Source organism: Aspergillus affinis (genome assembly GCF_023601865.1).
Source record: "Aspergillus affinis strain CMG 70 chromosome Unknown NODE_64_length_189858_cov_85_443443, whole genome shotgun sequence".
In the NCBI taxonomy this organism is placed as follows: domain Eukaryota; kingdom Fungi; phylum Ascomycota; class Eurotiomycetes; order Eurotiales; family Aspergillaceae; genus Aspergillus; species Aspergillus affinis.
In genome coordinates, this window is record NW_026515845.1 from 113251 (window position 1) to 128523 (window position 15273).

The window sequence follows — 15273 nt, forward strand, 5'->3', positions numbered from 1 at the left end:
ATGAGCCATCAACCAATTCCTTTCCTTGTTGGTCTTTGGTTTCCCTTTCCTTCTCCTCCTCCTTTCCACTTCGAAGATATTCATAATACTGGCTATCGCTTTCGTCAATACCTAGATGTTCAACGTATGGAATTGTATGGGTGTTACTAGAGGGCAAATGCTCAGCGAGAGACTCGAAGGGAGTGGAAGATCGACAGTTGCTTTAGTCGGACTTTTCTGTTTCTCCTAGCTAGCGCCTAGCAGAGACTGATGCGGCAGAGTTGGCGCACGAGTTCTTTGTCTGTTCAGCGTATTTATAGCTCAGTTGTCGACATAATACCCCTTCTAGTCGGAATTCGTGGCTTTCTACTCCATATTTCATAGTGATACTTTCATTTCCAGGATCTCTCCTACGACTTCCTCACAGCAGCCAGGCACTTCCAAAATTTCCAAACAGACCATGTAATTCTGGGGGACATTTGCCGCTCTCTGCCTCCTGGCCTTCATCTCCGCGCTGGACGTGGCAATTATCACGACGGCCCTTCCAACCATCACCGATGACATTGGCGGCGCCACCCAATTCATCTAGATAGCTAACTCGTTCGTCCTTGCCTCATCTGTACTGCAACCGCTTATGGGCCAGCTCGCAAACGTTTTCGGTCGCCGCATTCCCCTAATCTGGTCAACCGCGCTCTTCATTCTGGGTAGCGGCATCGCCGGAGGCGCACGCCATCCCGCCATGCTAATTGGCGGCCGCACCGTCCAGGGCGTCAGGGCAGGAGGGATTTACGTGCTCTTGGACATCGTGTTCTGCGATCTTGTCCCCCTTCGTGAGCGTGGCAAGTATCTCGGCCTCATGTTCTCATGGTCCGGGCTCGCAGCTGCCTTGGGTCCTGTGCTTGGTGGGGCCCTAGCGGAGGCAAACTGGCGCTGGATATTCTATCTGAATATTCCCATCTGTGGAGTCGCACTGACAGTCATCTTGTTCTGCATGCGTGTTCGCACGGGGTCACATACACCAGCATCTAAGTTCAACCAGATCGACTACCTCGGCAACCTGATCTTAATCCCCAGCATGGTTTCTCTCGTGCTTAGTCTCGTAACCGGCGGAATCCAGCACCCCTGGTCATCCTGGCGAGTTTTTGTCCCTCTAGTCTTGGAGCCCTGGGCTGGATAGGATTCCATGTCCAACAATCCTTCACCAAACACCCCAGCGTCCCTAACCGACTGTTTACTAACCGTACCTCGGCCATCGACTTTGCCTTGACTTTGCTCTCCTCCATTTTAGTCCAAGCAACGTCCTATTTTCTCCCGATTTACTTCCAAGCCGTCAAGAGCACTACCGTCCTCCGATCTGGAATCAACTTCCTCCCCTTTGCCATCGGAAGACTCTTTTTCGCCGCGGCTGCAGGCACTCTTCTCAGCAAATTGGGAGTCTACAGGCCCATCCACGCGACTGCTTTCGGGCTCTCGTCTATAAGTTTCGGGCTATTCACTCTTCTAAGTGAGAGTACGAGCAAGTTGGCTTGGGTCTTTTATCAGCTCATCGGTAGTGCAGGTGCCGGTATGATTTTATCGACGTTGCTTCCTGCCATAATGGCCGCGTTGTCGGAGGCTGACGTGGCATCGGCGTCGGCCACGTACAGCCTTATTCGGACGTTCGGGTATATCTGGGGTGTGACTATTCCGTCAATCGTGTTTAACGGTGTCTGGAAGGGAGAGTTGGCACGGGGCCGAATTCAAGCGGAGTGGTTGAGGAAGGAGCTGAGAGAGGGAGGTGCGTATACGTTCGCCAGCCAGGGTCATTCACTCAAGAGCGATGTCAAGGGCAACATTTGGAGCGAGGTGGTCACTGTTTATATCCGTAGTTTGGAGACGATTTGGTGGATCGGGCTAGGCATCAGCCTCTTTGGATTTTGTTTGGTCTGGGTTGCAAAGGAATTGGAATTGAGGACGGAACTAGAGACGGAGTATGGGACCCAGGAGAAGAGGCCTAAAGAAGGAGAGGGTGAAAGTTCTGATACTTGATTGTAAAGATCATGGGAGTCTGACACGAAAGAAACTAAAAGTCTCCTTAGAAATCCGTTTCGTTAGTGAATATTTCGTGTTTTATTCCCTATCCCAGATTTATTAGGGTTAAGTCTACATAGGGCTTCCTTTTTTTCCCCTCTCTTTTCTTTCCTTTTTTCTTCATTCTCCAGTGTATATGTTCGATGACCAAGGAACATCCCGGCCCCCTGCATGTGTTCAGATGGATCCAAAGGGAAAGGCCCAGGAACTCATTCAAGATTCCATGGAATGTCCCGCACCTAAATGGGTGTGCTCACGAATATATAGAAGCATGAATCAGCATACGTTGCACATAGTTCACCCATCTTGCTGGCGCGACTTCATCCTTCAAGAGAACTACATTAGAGACGTACGAAACTCGCAATGTCTTCCTCGGGTTTCCACAGATTTCCCGTGGAGCTCGTCCTGGGATGTACGCAGTACCTAGACCATGTTAGCATTAGCAGAATTTCGCGGGTCTGCAAGAGCCTACATCAGCTTTTAAAAGACACAAGTCAGGAGACAGCTAGAGATTATGCTTGCTTCCTGCCGCACGATGTTTCGAAAACCAAGAATGGAATTCCTCGTGTACCTTGTTTTGTATCGACCCAGCGCCGTCTGCCTCGCAGATCGAGATAGCTGTTATTGAGAATTTTATGGGATCTCTTCGAGCGTTTCTAGATGCAGGGGTAGACCCGAACTGCTTTGGCCCTGGCGGACGTCGCTTGCTAGGCACGGCTCTCTTGAATGGCCGGCTTGATGCTGTAAACATGCTGTTGAAGTACAAGGTCAATGTAGATGTGGACCTAACGAAGTATCATCCATGCTATTTGAGCGCGGATGAGGATGAACTATGGGACTCGGAGGACTTTCATTGGCTATGGCCAGGCATTGATCCTGTGCCTAGCCCCTTAATGTATGCCTGCATGTACGGGAGGGCGCATATTTACTCCGACTGCAAAATATCCCCGGACAGTTTCGATTACAGTGTTGATCTTGTCTCGCCACTTATCAGAGGGGGATGCAGGATCAGATTGTATACAGAGTTGAGAGCGATCCTGAGCAGACGCGATGGCCTCAGCTTGCTAACGTTGTCGATCGAGCATGGATTCCGCCTGCGGGATCTGACACCTCCAGGCCGTAACCGATGGCCCCGTCCTCTGGACGTTTTCTTTGCGATCATTGAGTCTATAGCCTGGTCGGAGTGCTCCCGCGCCGGCGCCATAATGTTCGTGGTCTTTCTTTTCGAAAAGTTCCCGTCGTTGCTGACAGACCGAGATATGCGGACCAAATTCGACCCGCCCCTGAGCCTCTACCCACCCCCGAACGTCCTTCACCTATGTACAAGAGAGCATCACTGGCGGGCAGTTGTGGGCTTTCTGGAGGGCGGCGCCGAGGTGAGAAAGCCCTATGACGGGTTTTATAACGAGGTGGATTTCTTGGAATTTGAAGAACTAAAGATACGTCGGGCTTCGCCAGAGCATTGGGAGGAGCTTTTCGAGGTATCGGAGATGAATGATCTGAGAGTCAAGCAGCGCCTCGAAATGCGACTGCAGCTGACCTATTACAGGATCAAGGATTTCGCCTCCTATTACTAGATTGTATGAATGCACAGTAATTTACTTGTTTGATGCTATTTCGGGCGGATTCCCGCGCGGGAATAACTTAATTTGAGTCATTCCCGAGCCAAAATATTCCCGACGGTCGCCGCTATTTATTCCATGCTTTTCCCTTTCTCCCCGCCAATCTTTTCTGAATCATGATCCTATCTGGCCCGTCGTTTCAATAATGCTTTCAAAATATACCGAAGCGGAGGATGACCTCCTTTCCCCTCCCTACAGCTTCCTGGATGACTACAGCGAAGGTGCCCACCCACAGCTCCTCGAGGCTCTCCTGCGCACCAACACCACCCAACAGATCTCCTATGGAAACGACACGTATAGCGCCGAAGCGCGCCAATTGATCCGCCAGCATCTCCAGGCGACGGAGGATGAGGTCGCCATTCACTTCATCCCCAGTGGCACGGCCGCCAACCTCATCGGCATCGCCAGCTGTCTACGGCCCTTCGAGGCCGTCTTGACCGTGGAGACCGGACACATCGTCAGCAAAGAGGCGGGTGCCATCGAAGCCACCGGACACAAGACGATCCTCGTACCGGGAGTAAGAGGGAAAATGACGCCCAAGAACCTGGAGCGCGTGGTGCGTCAGAATCAATTCTTCCCGCACTCGGCCAAGCCGCGGCTCGTGTATATCTCCAACGCGACGGAGCTGGGTACTCTATACACGAAGAGCGAGTTGGCGGCTCTGTCGGCGACGTGCCGGCGGCTGGACCTACTGCTGTTCATGGACGGCGCGAGGATTGGAGTGGCATTGAGCGCCCCCGCGAACGACCTGACGCTGCGCGACCTGGTCGACATGACGGATATCTTTTGGATCGGGGGCACTAAGATGGGCGCTTTGCTGGGCGAGGCGATGGTGGTGCGCAGCCATTTGGCCGACGGGTTCGCGTTCCATTTGAAACAACATGGGGCGCTCCTGGCTAAATCCCGCATCATGGGGGCACAGTTCGCGGAACTGTTCCGAGACGAGCTCTTCTTCCAGATGGCGAGGCATGCAACGGCGATGGCGCACTTGATTTCGGCGAATTTCGAGGCCCTTGGATATGAATTGGCGGCGCCAACGGAAACGAATCAGGTGTTCGCCATCTTACCGGATCAACTGGTGGCGCGACTAGAAGAGAGATTTCGGTTTTATGTCTGGGATCAGACGGCGGATGACAGGACCGTCGTGCGAATCGTCACATCGTGGGCGACGGACAAGTTGCAGGTGGACAAGTTCAACGCGTGGGTGAGATCGGCGACGGCATAAATTAATACTGCACTTAGTTTCCTTAATAATGATAATAATGAATGATGACCACTCAATGCATTCCCGCCATTCCCGCCATTCCCGATGGCTGCCGTTTGTCTCGGCCACCGACCGAAGCTTCATTCTCCACTCCGAGTGGCGGATTGTCATACGGTCTGCGGAATATGCCCGGTTCAAAAGCAATTGGTTACCAAATCATATGTAGACTAGACCCGTATGTACAACCCGGAATCCGATAGTTCCGGTTCGTGATATGTCCCAATCTCGGTGTTTACAACTTCGACTCTCTCGCCGGGGCGAAATTCGACCCCTCGCCCGTTCCAATGGCCTTGACAATATCATCGATGCTGTTCAAGATCCACGTATTTCCCTCATCGCTCGCCAACCACTTGGCCGCCTCTTCGGTCTCGACGTCGTGCACCCACGTCGAGTCCTCGACGGCCTTCCGCAGCCCGAAAACATGTGATAGCACCTGTGGCCCGACGCCCGTCTGTGCGCGCAAACACGCAATCGCCACGATGGACGTCGCCAGCCGGCCGACATTCGCCCCCGTCGAGCGTTGCGGATCAGACAGCAGGGCCCCGTAGTTGAAGTGGAGGATATGCACGGGAAGATCCGGGTGCGCATCGCCCAGCTTGCGATATAGTTTCGACTCGAAGGGTCGGTAGATAGAGTCCCAAAGGTCTTTCCCGCGAGCGCTGATTCCGTCGATGTTTTGCGAATCGGGGCCGCGCGTTGGCGTGGTCGAAAGCCGGTCGGTGACAGAGCTTGGCAGATTCGATTTGAAGTCAACGAGGCAGTTGATGGTACGGGGGATGCCGTTAAAACTGATGCATTTCAGACCGACTTCGCGCATGAACTCGACGGTGTCGACGCTCTTGTGTTCTGGGGCCCCGGCAGTGGCGACGTTGAAGAGGGAGTGCAGGGCTTCGGGAGAGTTCATGGTCATCGTGGCAGCCGTCTATATATTATCAGAGATCATCCTAGCCCAACATGGATTGACCGTAGTACCATACCGAGAGAGCTAGCCATGATGATTGAGAAAGGCCTTTGGATTGCGCATGCTGTTGGACCTTATGGTAGAGGGAGTCGATTCGCGGAGGAGCGGGGGTTGTTTTGGGTCGCGCAGCAGGGGAGTTGATGAGGACCTTGAGGCCACTAGAAAGTTTCGACATAGTCAATTAATTCGGGTAGGGAGGGCCAGGTGGGAGGGAAAGAATGGATGAACGAAAGGAAATCGACGAGATGAAATGACGCCGGCCGGCGAATCTCGGCATGTGAAATGTACTCCGATCGGAGGCCAGAAGAAGGGCCGAGGCAGGGAGCTACGGCCCGACGTACATCCGACCGGGCCGATCATCACGTGCATTAGCGGTATTCGCTTGGCATCGGAGCCATCAATGACGATGACGATGACGATAACGCCTGGGTTACGGAGTACATCGTTTTCTCCCGGCACAGAGTCAATCATTCAATATAGATCATGGCATTAGACCGACCATCCACCCCACCGCCTCATCCCGAGACTGTGGAGCCAGGGCAGCTCCCACGAGCGCCGCTGACTCCGGAGCAGCTGCGGCGAATTGTACGTGTTTTGCCTGGAACGTCAGCGTTGCATCCTCATCTAACATTCAGCGGCGTGTCTAGGAAATCAATCGGATGAAAGCGAAGGCCATCCGTGAGCAACGAGAAAGCGAACGAGCGCGAGCATTAGACACAAACTCCAACACCGCACAGTCAACTACAGGGGTCAAGCGATCCTATTCCAACCTGACGGCATCCGAAACGCCTGCCACGCTACGCGATGGCCGTGCCAATGCCGATGCGACGAACCGACCCCTGGACGCTATCAAGCCAGCACGCAGCTTCGCCAAATATGTCGACTACGACTTCAGCAAGATGACCGATACGAAGGGAGGGTTCTTGACGGAGGATGATGATCCTCATAACCGCCAGTTGCACGTACGAGACGGCAATGTCGAGCAGAAACCGGCGCATCTGACGCAGAAGGAGTGGGAGAACCAACGGCTACTAGCTTCGCTTCGACAAAATCGGACGGGCCCATTTGAACCAGGTTTAAGTGTCCTGGACGACAAGGCGAAACAGAAAGCTTGCCGTGAATGTGGGAACCTGGAGATAGATTGGAAGTGGGAGGAAACGCTGCGGTGCTGTATCTGCAACGCCTGCAAGGAAAAGTTCCCGGAGAAATACAGTCTGCTTACCAAGACGGAGGCAAAGGAAGATTATCTCTTGACGGATCGTAAGTTACATAATGGCCTCCCTCGGGCCTTGTGGACATTTGAAACCAACTGACATCTTGCTTTTGTAGCCGAACTGCGCGACGAAGAGCTACTGCCCCACTTAGAGCGTCCTAACCCCCATAAGTCGACATGGAACAACATGATGCTTTTTTTACGCTTCCAAGTTGAAGAATATGCCTTATCCGCAAAGAAGTGGGGATCCGCCGAGGCACTGGATGCCGAATTCGAGCGACGAGAGACTGTTAAAAAACGTCGCCGGGAAGATAAATTCAAATCCAAGTTGCAAGACCTCAAGAAGCGAACGCGAGTCGATGCCTATCGTCGTAATCGCCAAGGGGCTGCAGGCGGAAGCTTCGGAGATGACCTGGGGAACAATAGAAAGCATATTCATCAATGGGGCCGGTCCGTCGAGAATCCTGAGACGGGGATCGGACTCAAAACATGCGTGGACTGTGGGATGGAGGTGGAGGAGCTCGAGTTCTAGCAGCCTGTACCTGGTGGTGGTACTGTGCTTTATACTAATATGATTAATGAGCCCATGAATCCATGATTGACTGACGCCGTCGTATGCGGCCCAGTCCCAAGAGGGAGAATCTGGATCTCCGTACCGTTTGACCTCATCAAGAGTCCTATGCGAGTAGGACAGTTGGTAAGAAGGATGTCTGCGAGAAATTTACGGCGAGCGAACAGGTGAATCATTCAAGAATGTACCCCGGGTCCCACTTTATCGCCTTCCACGTTCTCGAAGCTTAATCACCTCGTGGCAAAGATGAGATCCTGTGCTGTAACGCTAATGAATACTAACCATGAAATTTCTTCTGCGGATTCAGTTAAGCTTTACACATTGTTTATTTCCTGTTTGAGGAGAATCCAGAGTCTTGCACTCGCCACTTAAGGCTTCGCCCCTCCATTTTTGGTCTTAAATGCCTAGCAACTGACAGTTCAACCGGGGTTTGCGGGAGAACAACACGATGACATCTATGTCAGCAAGAAAAGGGCGTTTGAAGTATACTCCTCCCGGTATCATCGGTTCCCAGCGCCATGATAGTCCCGATCATCTCGCTATGATGAGAAGGGAGGAGAGACATGTCCGAGAATACCGAGCCTGGTTGTACTCGATAACACGACGCCAAACGGACGCTGTTACGAACTACGCTGATGGATACTGGTGGGACGGTCATCGAAAATCGACCTATATTTTCCTTGACATCCCACACCATAGTGCCGATGAAACAAGCCTCCAAGATGATTTTTCAAGAGGTTATCGACCACCTTGACCCGAGCTATAGGGTAATAAATGATAGAGATTTTTGTGTCAGTTACCCCATATCATCGTTATAAGGCCGACGATGGGCGTAGATGGCTGCTCGACGTGCTCGAAATGCTTGCAAGATATGAAAATAATAACCAACGCGAGCGTCCCGCCTTTCAGGCCTCGTAAACTTTACATCGAAGTGATGCGTGAGCTTTGGTACCAGGACATGCTATTTGTTCGTTTCTTCCCACTGTAGACATGATCGTTTCCTCGGGATTTTAGTCTTGGATTGAAACCAAGGCAGGCACGGAAACGCCCAGAAGATTTGACCATCAAAACAGCTCCGGTCTTCCTCGCTTATCTTCTTCTCTTCTAGATTGCATATGGGTCGTATTACACAAAGCGAAAATATATATAAATAAATCTTTATCAAGAAAATTTAGTAATCTATGTAGCTAGATGATGGGATCTTCGGGTAGATCGTCAACATCAAAGAGGCCTCTTTGGGCCAAGAATCCTACTTTCTTTTGCGGTGTTATTTTCTGTTTCATCTTGTCTTGGATTGAACTTTTGAGCTCTTATTGGAAATACAAAGGAGAATATATTGCCTCAACTGTCCAGCCTTGTCCCGTTTCTAGGGACACCAGTTGCGAGTAACATAGCGACACATTCTATTAAGGCCATATCAGAAATTGATGGTGTAATCACCCCCAAAGCATCGGGAGCCCCCCTAGCGGGTATTTGGATTATCGTTCATAAAGCAAGATGCACCGTCCACTACCTTCGAGGTAGTATTTCCCGACGAGTCTCTCCGATAAGTGACTTCAGCATTTCCGAAATCTTTCAGGCGCTCCCGTCGAACGCGCTTGGAAATGGCATCCTCCGCACAGATCCTGGGGTAGGCCATGAATTGTCGGTCGACGTCGATGGCAGTCCATTCGGATGGCAGAAGTTCATCTATCACACGACCGTCCTCGTCGAAAAGAGGGTGATCTGTGTTTTTAAAAGAATCGCCACTATCTCGGGTCTCGGGATGGAGGCAGGATGCAATAATGTTTGAGGCGTACTCGATGATTTCGGAGTGAGGAGTGTCCTGACTGTCCACAGGTACACGGAACAAGAGATGGCAGTGCAGCTGAAGGTGGTTCAGGGTTGAGTCCTCGGTAGGAATGTCTTCGTCACGAATCACTTTGGTGTTTTTTCTCTGTCCCATGCGCTCCCAAGCCTCCATGTATTCATCTTTCAGCCTTGAGAAAAAGTCTGGGCCAGTGTAAACCGACACGTATCTGGTATATTCAGGCATTTTGCTGGAAACTTCGTGCGTAGAACTCAGAGAATGTTGTTAAAAGAAGTATGTTTCAATTCAAATAACAGGTAAGAATGTTGAAGTCGATGAAACGGATGATGGTCAGGATAAATAGCTGTACCTATTTATACCGTTTCCAGGGGTTTGACTGCTGTCTAGCATACGGGATGCTGCCTATAACTCCGTTTTGAATGACATGATGAAGATTGAACATCCAGTATCTAACGCGAGCTTCCGGTTCGATCTTGTCTTCTTTGCCTCTATTTTCCATGAAAACCCCAGGATTAATGAAAAGTGTACGTTAAAATTACTGACATCGCTGACATTACTCCATTCCAGCCCTGCTGTTCTGAAGTAGAGTTTGCACACCTGTAAACCCCCCATCAACAAGGAGTCTTGTCTTCAGGAGAGATCCAAAAAGATACAAAGAGGCCCGATAAAGGTGAATTTACAGTGCGATCTACATGGATCATCTATTTCGATTTCTGTATCTCTCAGCATTTCCATCGTTGTATCGAGTTTTGAATCCAGTTCTGATTGCTTTGAATCGAATTTTCTTTTCCACGAATCCCATCTCTTTTCAACTTATTTACTGATTTCTCAATCGTTTCCACTTTGTCCCTCAACTCCCTGGTATGCCATTCTTGCTGCAGCGGTTGAATACTTGATTTAATCGATGTGGTGATATTCGTGACCGCAGATAAGAACTTAGACATTTCGCCAACCTCACAGCGGCGCCCCTTTCTCCATACTGCTGATGTACTAGATGCAGTCGGAACTTTGTTCTAAAAGGGCAATTGGTAACTACACACTTCCGATATGGAACTCAAAATATATATTCTTTTGCCAAGAGCCGAACGCTCCAGCAAACCCAACGATACTTATGACGCAAGGCGTTTTTGCAAATAAAACTTAATCACCTTAACCTTTGAATGAAGATAGGCCCAGAGATATAAAGATTTCGATACAATAAACAGTGCTCTAAGTTGCGCGAGGAAAGACCACGAAACTAACCGAAGGTCGTCTTTCCTGCAACCATTACACTGGTAGCAATGAAAGCAGCCACTGCAAGCACAGCAGTGATCGGCGTTTTCATGCTCGATGGCTTCCTCCATCAACATATCAAGCTCTTTTGATCCCATTTGAGTCATGAGACCCTTAATCTCGTCACAGGGTGTTTCAGGCGGGAAGACAAACTCGAACAGGATTCCTGTGTCGTGGGTCACGTCCGGCAGACTATCGGATTCATGAATTAACCGATATATATGGGTAGACCATTCCTCAACAGCCCGATGGACTTGCTCGATGCGAGTCGTCCATACACCTTTGTATGGAATGTGGGTCCAGAAGTGACGCGGGTCGAGGTTTTGCGGGCTGTCTCCCGACATGATGCTTTTCGTGTGAAACAACTGGTACTTACCCGTCAAAGCCTCGTGAGTACAATTAATAACGTATATTATGAATGATGAGGAGAAGCGGTTTGAACGGTTATATGAGAGCTGGATATTTTACTGCCCAAGTAATAGCCGAGTTCTTATACTTTCATTGACCAGAATCCGCGAGCACAACCACAGCGGAGGGGCCAACAAAGACCAACTCTCATCAAAGAGACCCACTAAGAGATCACCGGATTCATGCCGCTCCTAAGCATTCAGGCTGGAGAGATAATCGCTTTGTTGTGCTTTGCTTAAGACCATTCTTTGAGCCGTTAACATAGCGGGGCCAGCCATAAGGTTCTGCTGTGAGAGAGCTCGGTGTAGGCGAGGATTGTCTGCCTAAAGAGTCTTGATGTTAGTGGTTCGTACTATGGGCTTGGCATCGACAATTCACACTTGTTCTCGCGTTGCTCTTTCTCCACGGAGGTTTAGGCTAGAAGGGTCTACGACCTTGGAAAGCAAAGATGGGAGTGAGAGGGCGAGTGGAGAAAAGGGTAACCGAAAACGTAGTAATTGACAGCTCACGATGAGAACTGGGCCGGCAGATGTACTGGAAGACCCCGACCAAGTTACCTACGGGGAGCTTCTCCCAGACATGATATTCTTGATAGATTTATGAGCCAAAACAATTTGTTTGGTGAAACCAGTGCGGCTCTTCCTTTCCCCTAGAGATCCAATAGCCAAAACCTCGCGATGTAACTTCCGGTATCTCGATATGCCTGGGGGGGAGTACAGGTCGCCAGAAGCGGGTCGAGCTCGCAGTTTCCGATGTGTCATGAGCTGAACCATCATCTCGCGCCGTTATTTGCCTTGCAGATGTATACAAAGGAGCCGTGATGCTAATCTCTAATTTCTGAAAATCAGAGCCAATTCTCGGAAGCAGCCAATCGAAATTATTCAGCAAACGCTCAAGTGTTGCTAGCTCCTTCGAAGATAAGGGATCTGATTTTGGAGTATAATCGTAGATGGAGATACTCAATTCCCGCAGTTCACCAAACGTCCCCGATCCCAGGACCGAGGTTATTTGATCGAAAGCGGGCCAACCTTCGATGCGATCTCGGGCCGTCCCGACCAGACGGTCGTCGAACAGCTCGAGGGTCAGATCCAGTAGAAGGCCGGTGACTCGAGACAAGCGAGGCGCGGGGACCAACTGGGGGAAAAAGCGAAGCAACACGGTACTCTCGACGTAGAAGATATTCGAATAGAGCAAGTCGATGGTTTCCGCGTGGGCTTGTCGGCAGGTTAGCAGCCATCCCATGGCGCCCACACGGCAAATAGCCGGCACGCCGGGCATCGTGCAACAGACTCCTCGACCAGAGCGACACGAGTCGTAGAACCACGGCTGATTAGGGCTCCGATGACAGACCGACCCCCACCAGCGCCATTCCTGCGACTCTGACGTTTCGGGATCGTGGCTCATGTTCGCCACGAAATCGATGCCCGCGTGGAATTTGGGATCGGTACCACGGCAGTCGGGCCCGGAATATCGGAAATCCATGTGGTACGTGCGACGGCCAAAAGCATGGACATAGATCTTGCGCCGAATTTCCGGGGGAAGTCGCTTGAAAAAGGTACTTGAAGAGAAATGGGATACGAGGTAGTCATCTATCTTGCCGGTCGAAGGAGGCTGCGCTGGGAGAAATTTACTCTTCGGAGGAGATACCGGCCGCTTATTCCACCGTTGGCGGGTTATTCTCTTCTCCACTCTCCGGTGAAGCCAGTCTCGGATGCGACTCATGGGGCAGGAAGACGGAGACGACCTTGCGGTGATGATGCAGCGGAGAAGAAGAGAATGAGAGGAAGAAGGGGGATGGGCGTCCTTTATGGCTCGCGGGTGGCCAATCACTGAACGCGGCTCATCCAACAATCAGGATTAGGTAACAATCGTCAGTCCTACATAGTTAACTAGTTAACTAGCAGTTCTTTGCTTACGGGTGAACGTCATTATTCACTTACAGTCTGGCAATGCTACAGTATGTGCTATGTGCAGCCCAGTATGAAATTTTGATTTTGTGCGAGTATATGGTGAATATAAACAATGCCCATCCCAAACACCGAACCCCCAAGCGCAAAAGCCAAAGTTGCGAGTTGTATTTACTAGCAAAATATACAGAAAGCAGTCACGCGGCCGGCCATCCCCGGCCAAATATACAAGTCATTGTACTCACGATTTCACGAGCCAGCCGACGGCGCCAGTGACCGCGGCAATCATGATGACTGTCAGGATCCACGCTCCGGCCCGATCGGCTGTTTCGATGGGCGCGGGCTCCGACGGATCCGAGTCGCCGCTGTTCGGGATCTGGGTTTCTTTGGCATCGGGGTTGTCGTCGATGGTCTTCGGTTGATGCGTCTTGGAGACCATCAGGCTCGCCGTGATGCCACCTAGAGCCGCCATCTGCACCTCCAGGCCTTGCACGCCGTCCCACGTCGTCTTTCCCCAAGTCACGCCGCACAGGTTGTCTGATTTGCCAGAGCACTGCTTGCCGATCGCCTCGGCAGAACCGTGTAGCAGGGGGGTGATTTTTTCAGCGGTGGACGGGACCAAGATGGCGGTGAAAGCCATCCACATGGAGAGATAGCCCTTGAAACAGAGCTGGTTGCGATCGCAGGATAAGATGGGCTCGCAGGCCACCTCGGACATGACGTTGCCGCCGAATTTCTTCGGGAAGAATTTTTGTATGGAAGAATCCAGTAGACCGTTCACTCGCTTCAGCCATTTGTCGTTGCCATTGGTCTGCATCGCGTGTCAACTTGCAGTCGAGTGGGGCATAAAGAGAGAAGGGAAACTCACGTGGTTGTACATAAACGCAGCTCCGGCCAGATAAGTGCCGTAATTATAGGTCCACTGATCGTTCCCGGCATCCTTACAGTTGCGCTCGTTGGACGTGGAGTCGGCGATGTACCAGTTCTTGGTCTGCAGCAGGGGCGTGGTGGCCGACCAGTCCCAGATCTTGTCGGCCCAGTCAGCGTAGGTGTCGTTTTTGGTGAAGCGCGCGAGACGTGCGGCCAACTCGAACAGACCCCCGTTGGAGATTGCGTTCTTCATGGTGTAACCGGCCTGATAGGGCCAGATCTGCCAGCGAAGACCGCCATCGCAGGTGCCCGTATCCCAGCGGTCGACCTGCATGTTGAAGACCACACGCGCTAGCGAAGTCCACGAGGGCTTCCCGTCGACCTCGGGGAAGCCAGCCTCAGACGCCGTGATGGCGGCTAGGCCCCAGAACATCTGGTCATCATTTCCCTGCAGGCCGCAAGGTTAGCATGGTGCAGGCTGCGACCGGGCAGGAAAGGGCATTCATACCAGCCACTGGCTGACGTTGTGAGAAAAGAAGTCATAGTTCTCTCCAGATTGGAACATTAGATCATGGGAGACGATCTTGTTCTGGGAGTCATCGCCGGAGACATCCCAGTACTGAATCAGAGTCATAAACATACTGCCGGCAACATACCAGGTGTCGGTCAGCTTGCCGGGAATTCCCTCGGTCTGGTTCTCCGCGTAGAACTTCATCATGGGAGCAACAATCGCCTTGCCCGCCTTCTTCAACGAGTCTGGTGTGGCAACACATTAGCACAGAAGTACATCTACTAGGGGGTTGCGACCTACCATCGTTGGTGGCCACGACGCTGAGGTCGGATAGGGCCGGCTGGGCCTGGAGCAGCAGCAGGGCTGCCCCGCATAGTTGACGGGCGGACAGAAAGCGCATTGTCCGGGGGGGAACTCTAGACTACGGGAGGGGAACAAGTCGGTCAGGTATGGAGGAAGGAAGGAAGTCTTTCTCCGCAGACCGACCGGCTTCGAGAAGAGAAAAATGCAAATGTCGCAGCGGCGCCAAATCATCAATTTTAAGGGGGCGCGTCGGCCTCAGCGCCAAGGCTGACAATGCCTGCCTTGGCGCTCAACCGGCAAATCGTCGATCGTGCCGCCCATGCCGCCAAGCCGCCGGTTGGGCCAATCAGCACCGCCGCTGTCAGCACTAGCCGCCGGCCGGACTAACCCCCTAGATGCGGCCAGTTGTTCCGCGGCCAGCCCCGGGTGTGGGAGGATCGGGGGATCGGCAGGGGAGTCGGATCGTCGTTGACAGAATATTCCTACGGAGTACGACGGAGTACAGTCTACGG

At 51.8% G+C, this 15273-nt stretch overlaps 7 protein-coding genes across 7 annotated transcripts; 3 read left to right on the plus strand and 4 right to left on the minus strand.

Moving 5' to 3' along the window:
* Nucleotides 1–613: 613 nt before the first annotated feature.
* Nucleotides 614–3626, plus strand: KD926_009174 (MFS general substrate transporter; the record flags this gene model as incomplete). Its single annotated transcript, XM_053101784.1, has 3 exons — nucleotides 614–976; nucleotides 1075–1987; nucleotides 2641–3626. The coding sequence occupies 3 exons, from the start codon at nucleotides 614–616 to the stop codon at nucleotides 3624–3626; spliced, it is 2262 nt and encodes a 753-aa protein (XP_052954685.1).
* Nucleotides 3627–3816: 190 nt separating this feature from the next.
* Nucleotides 3817–4896, plus strand: KD926_009175 (threonine aldolase family protein; the record flags this gene model as incomplete). Its single annotated transcript, XM_053101785.1, has 1 exon — nucleotides 3817–4896. The coding sequence occupies one exon, from the start codon at nucleotides 3817–3819 to the stop codon at nucleotides 4894–4896; it is 1080 nt and encodes a 359-aa protein (XP_052954686.1).
* Nucleotides 4897–5167: 271 nt separating this feature from the next.
* On the minus strand, nucleotides 5168–6071 carry KD926_009176 (uncharacterized protein; the record flags this gene model as incomplete). Its single annotated transcript, XM_053101786.1, has 2 exons — nucleotides 5168–5857; nucleotides 5913–6071. 2 exons carry the CDS (start codon nucleotides 6069–6071, stop codon nucleotides 5168–5170), a joined length of 849 nt encoding a protein of 282 aa, XP_052954687.1.
* Nucleotides 6072–6379: 308 nt separating this feature from the next.
* On the plus strand, nucleotides 6380–7641 carry rad14 (DNA repair protein RAD14; the record flags this gene model as incomplete). Its single annotated transcript, XM_053101787.1, has 3 exons — nucleotides 6380–6481; nucleotides 6544–7156; nucleotides 7226–7641. 3 exons carry the CDS (start codon nucleotides 6380–6382, stop codon nucleotides 7639–7641), a joined length of 1131 nt encoding a protein of 376 aa, XP_052954688.1.
* A 1501-nt stretch (nucleotides 7642–9142) lies between these two features.
* KD926_009178 (uncharacterized protein) lies at nucleotides 9143–9715 on the minus strand (the record flags this gene model as incomplete). Its single annotated transcript, XM_053101789.1, has 1 exon — nucleotides 9143–9715. The coding sequence occupies one exon, from the start codon at nucleotides 9713–9715 to the stop codon at nucleotides 9143–9145; it is 573 nt and encodes a 190-aa protein (XP_052954689.1).
* A 2052-nt stretch (nucleotides 9716–11767) lies between these two features.
* Nucleotides 11768–12892, minus strand: KD926_009179 (uncharacterized protein; the record flags this gene model as incomplete). Its single annotated transcript, XM_053101790.1, has 1 exon — nucleotides 11768–12892. The coding sequence occupies one exon, from the start codon at nucleotides 12890–12892 to the stop codon at nucleotides 11768–11770; it is 1125 nt and encodes a 374-aa protein (XP_052954690.1).
* A 426-nt stretch (nucleotides 12893–13318) lies between these two features.
* Nucleotides 13319–14858, minus strand: KD926_009180 (glycoside hydrolase family 76 protein; the record flags this gene model as incomplete). The annotated part of the gene is made up of 4 exons (XM_053101791.1): nucleotides 13319–13888; nucleotides 13946–14395; nucleotides 14456–14703; nucleotides 14759–14858. The coding sequence occupies 4 exons, from the start codon at nucleotides 14856–14858 to the stop codon at nucleotides 13319–13321; spliced, it is 1368 nt and encodes a 455-aa protein (XP_052954691.1).
* Between the last annotated feature and the right edge of the window lie 415 nt (nucleotides 14859–15273).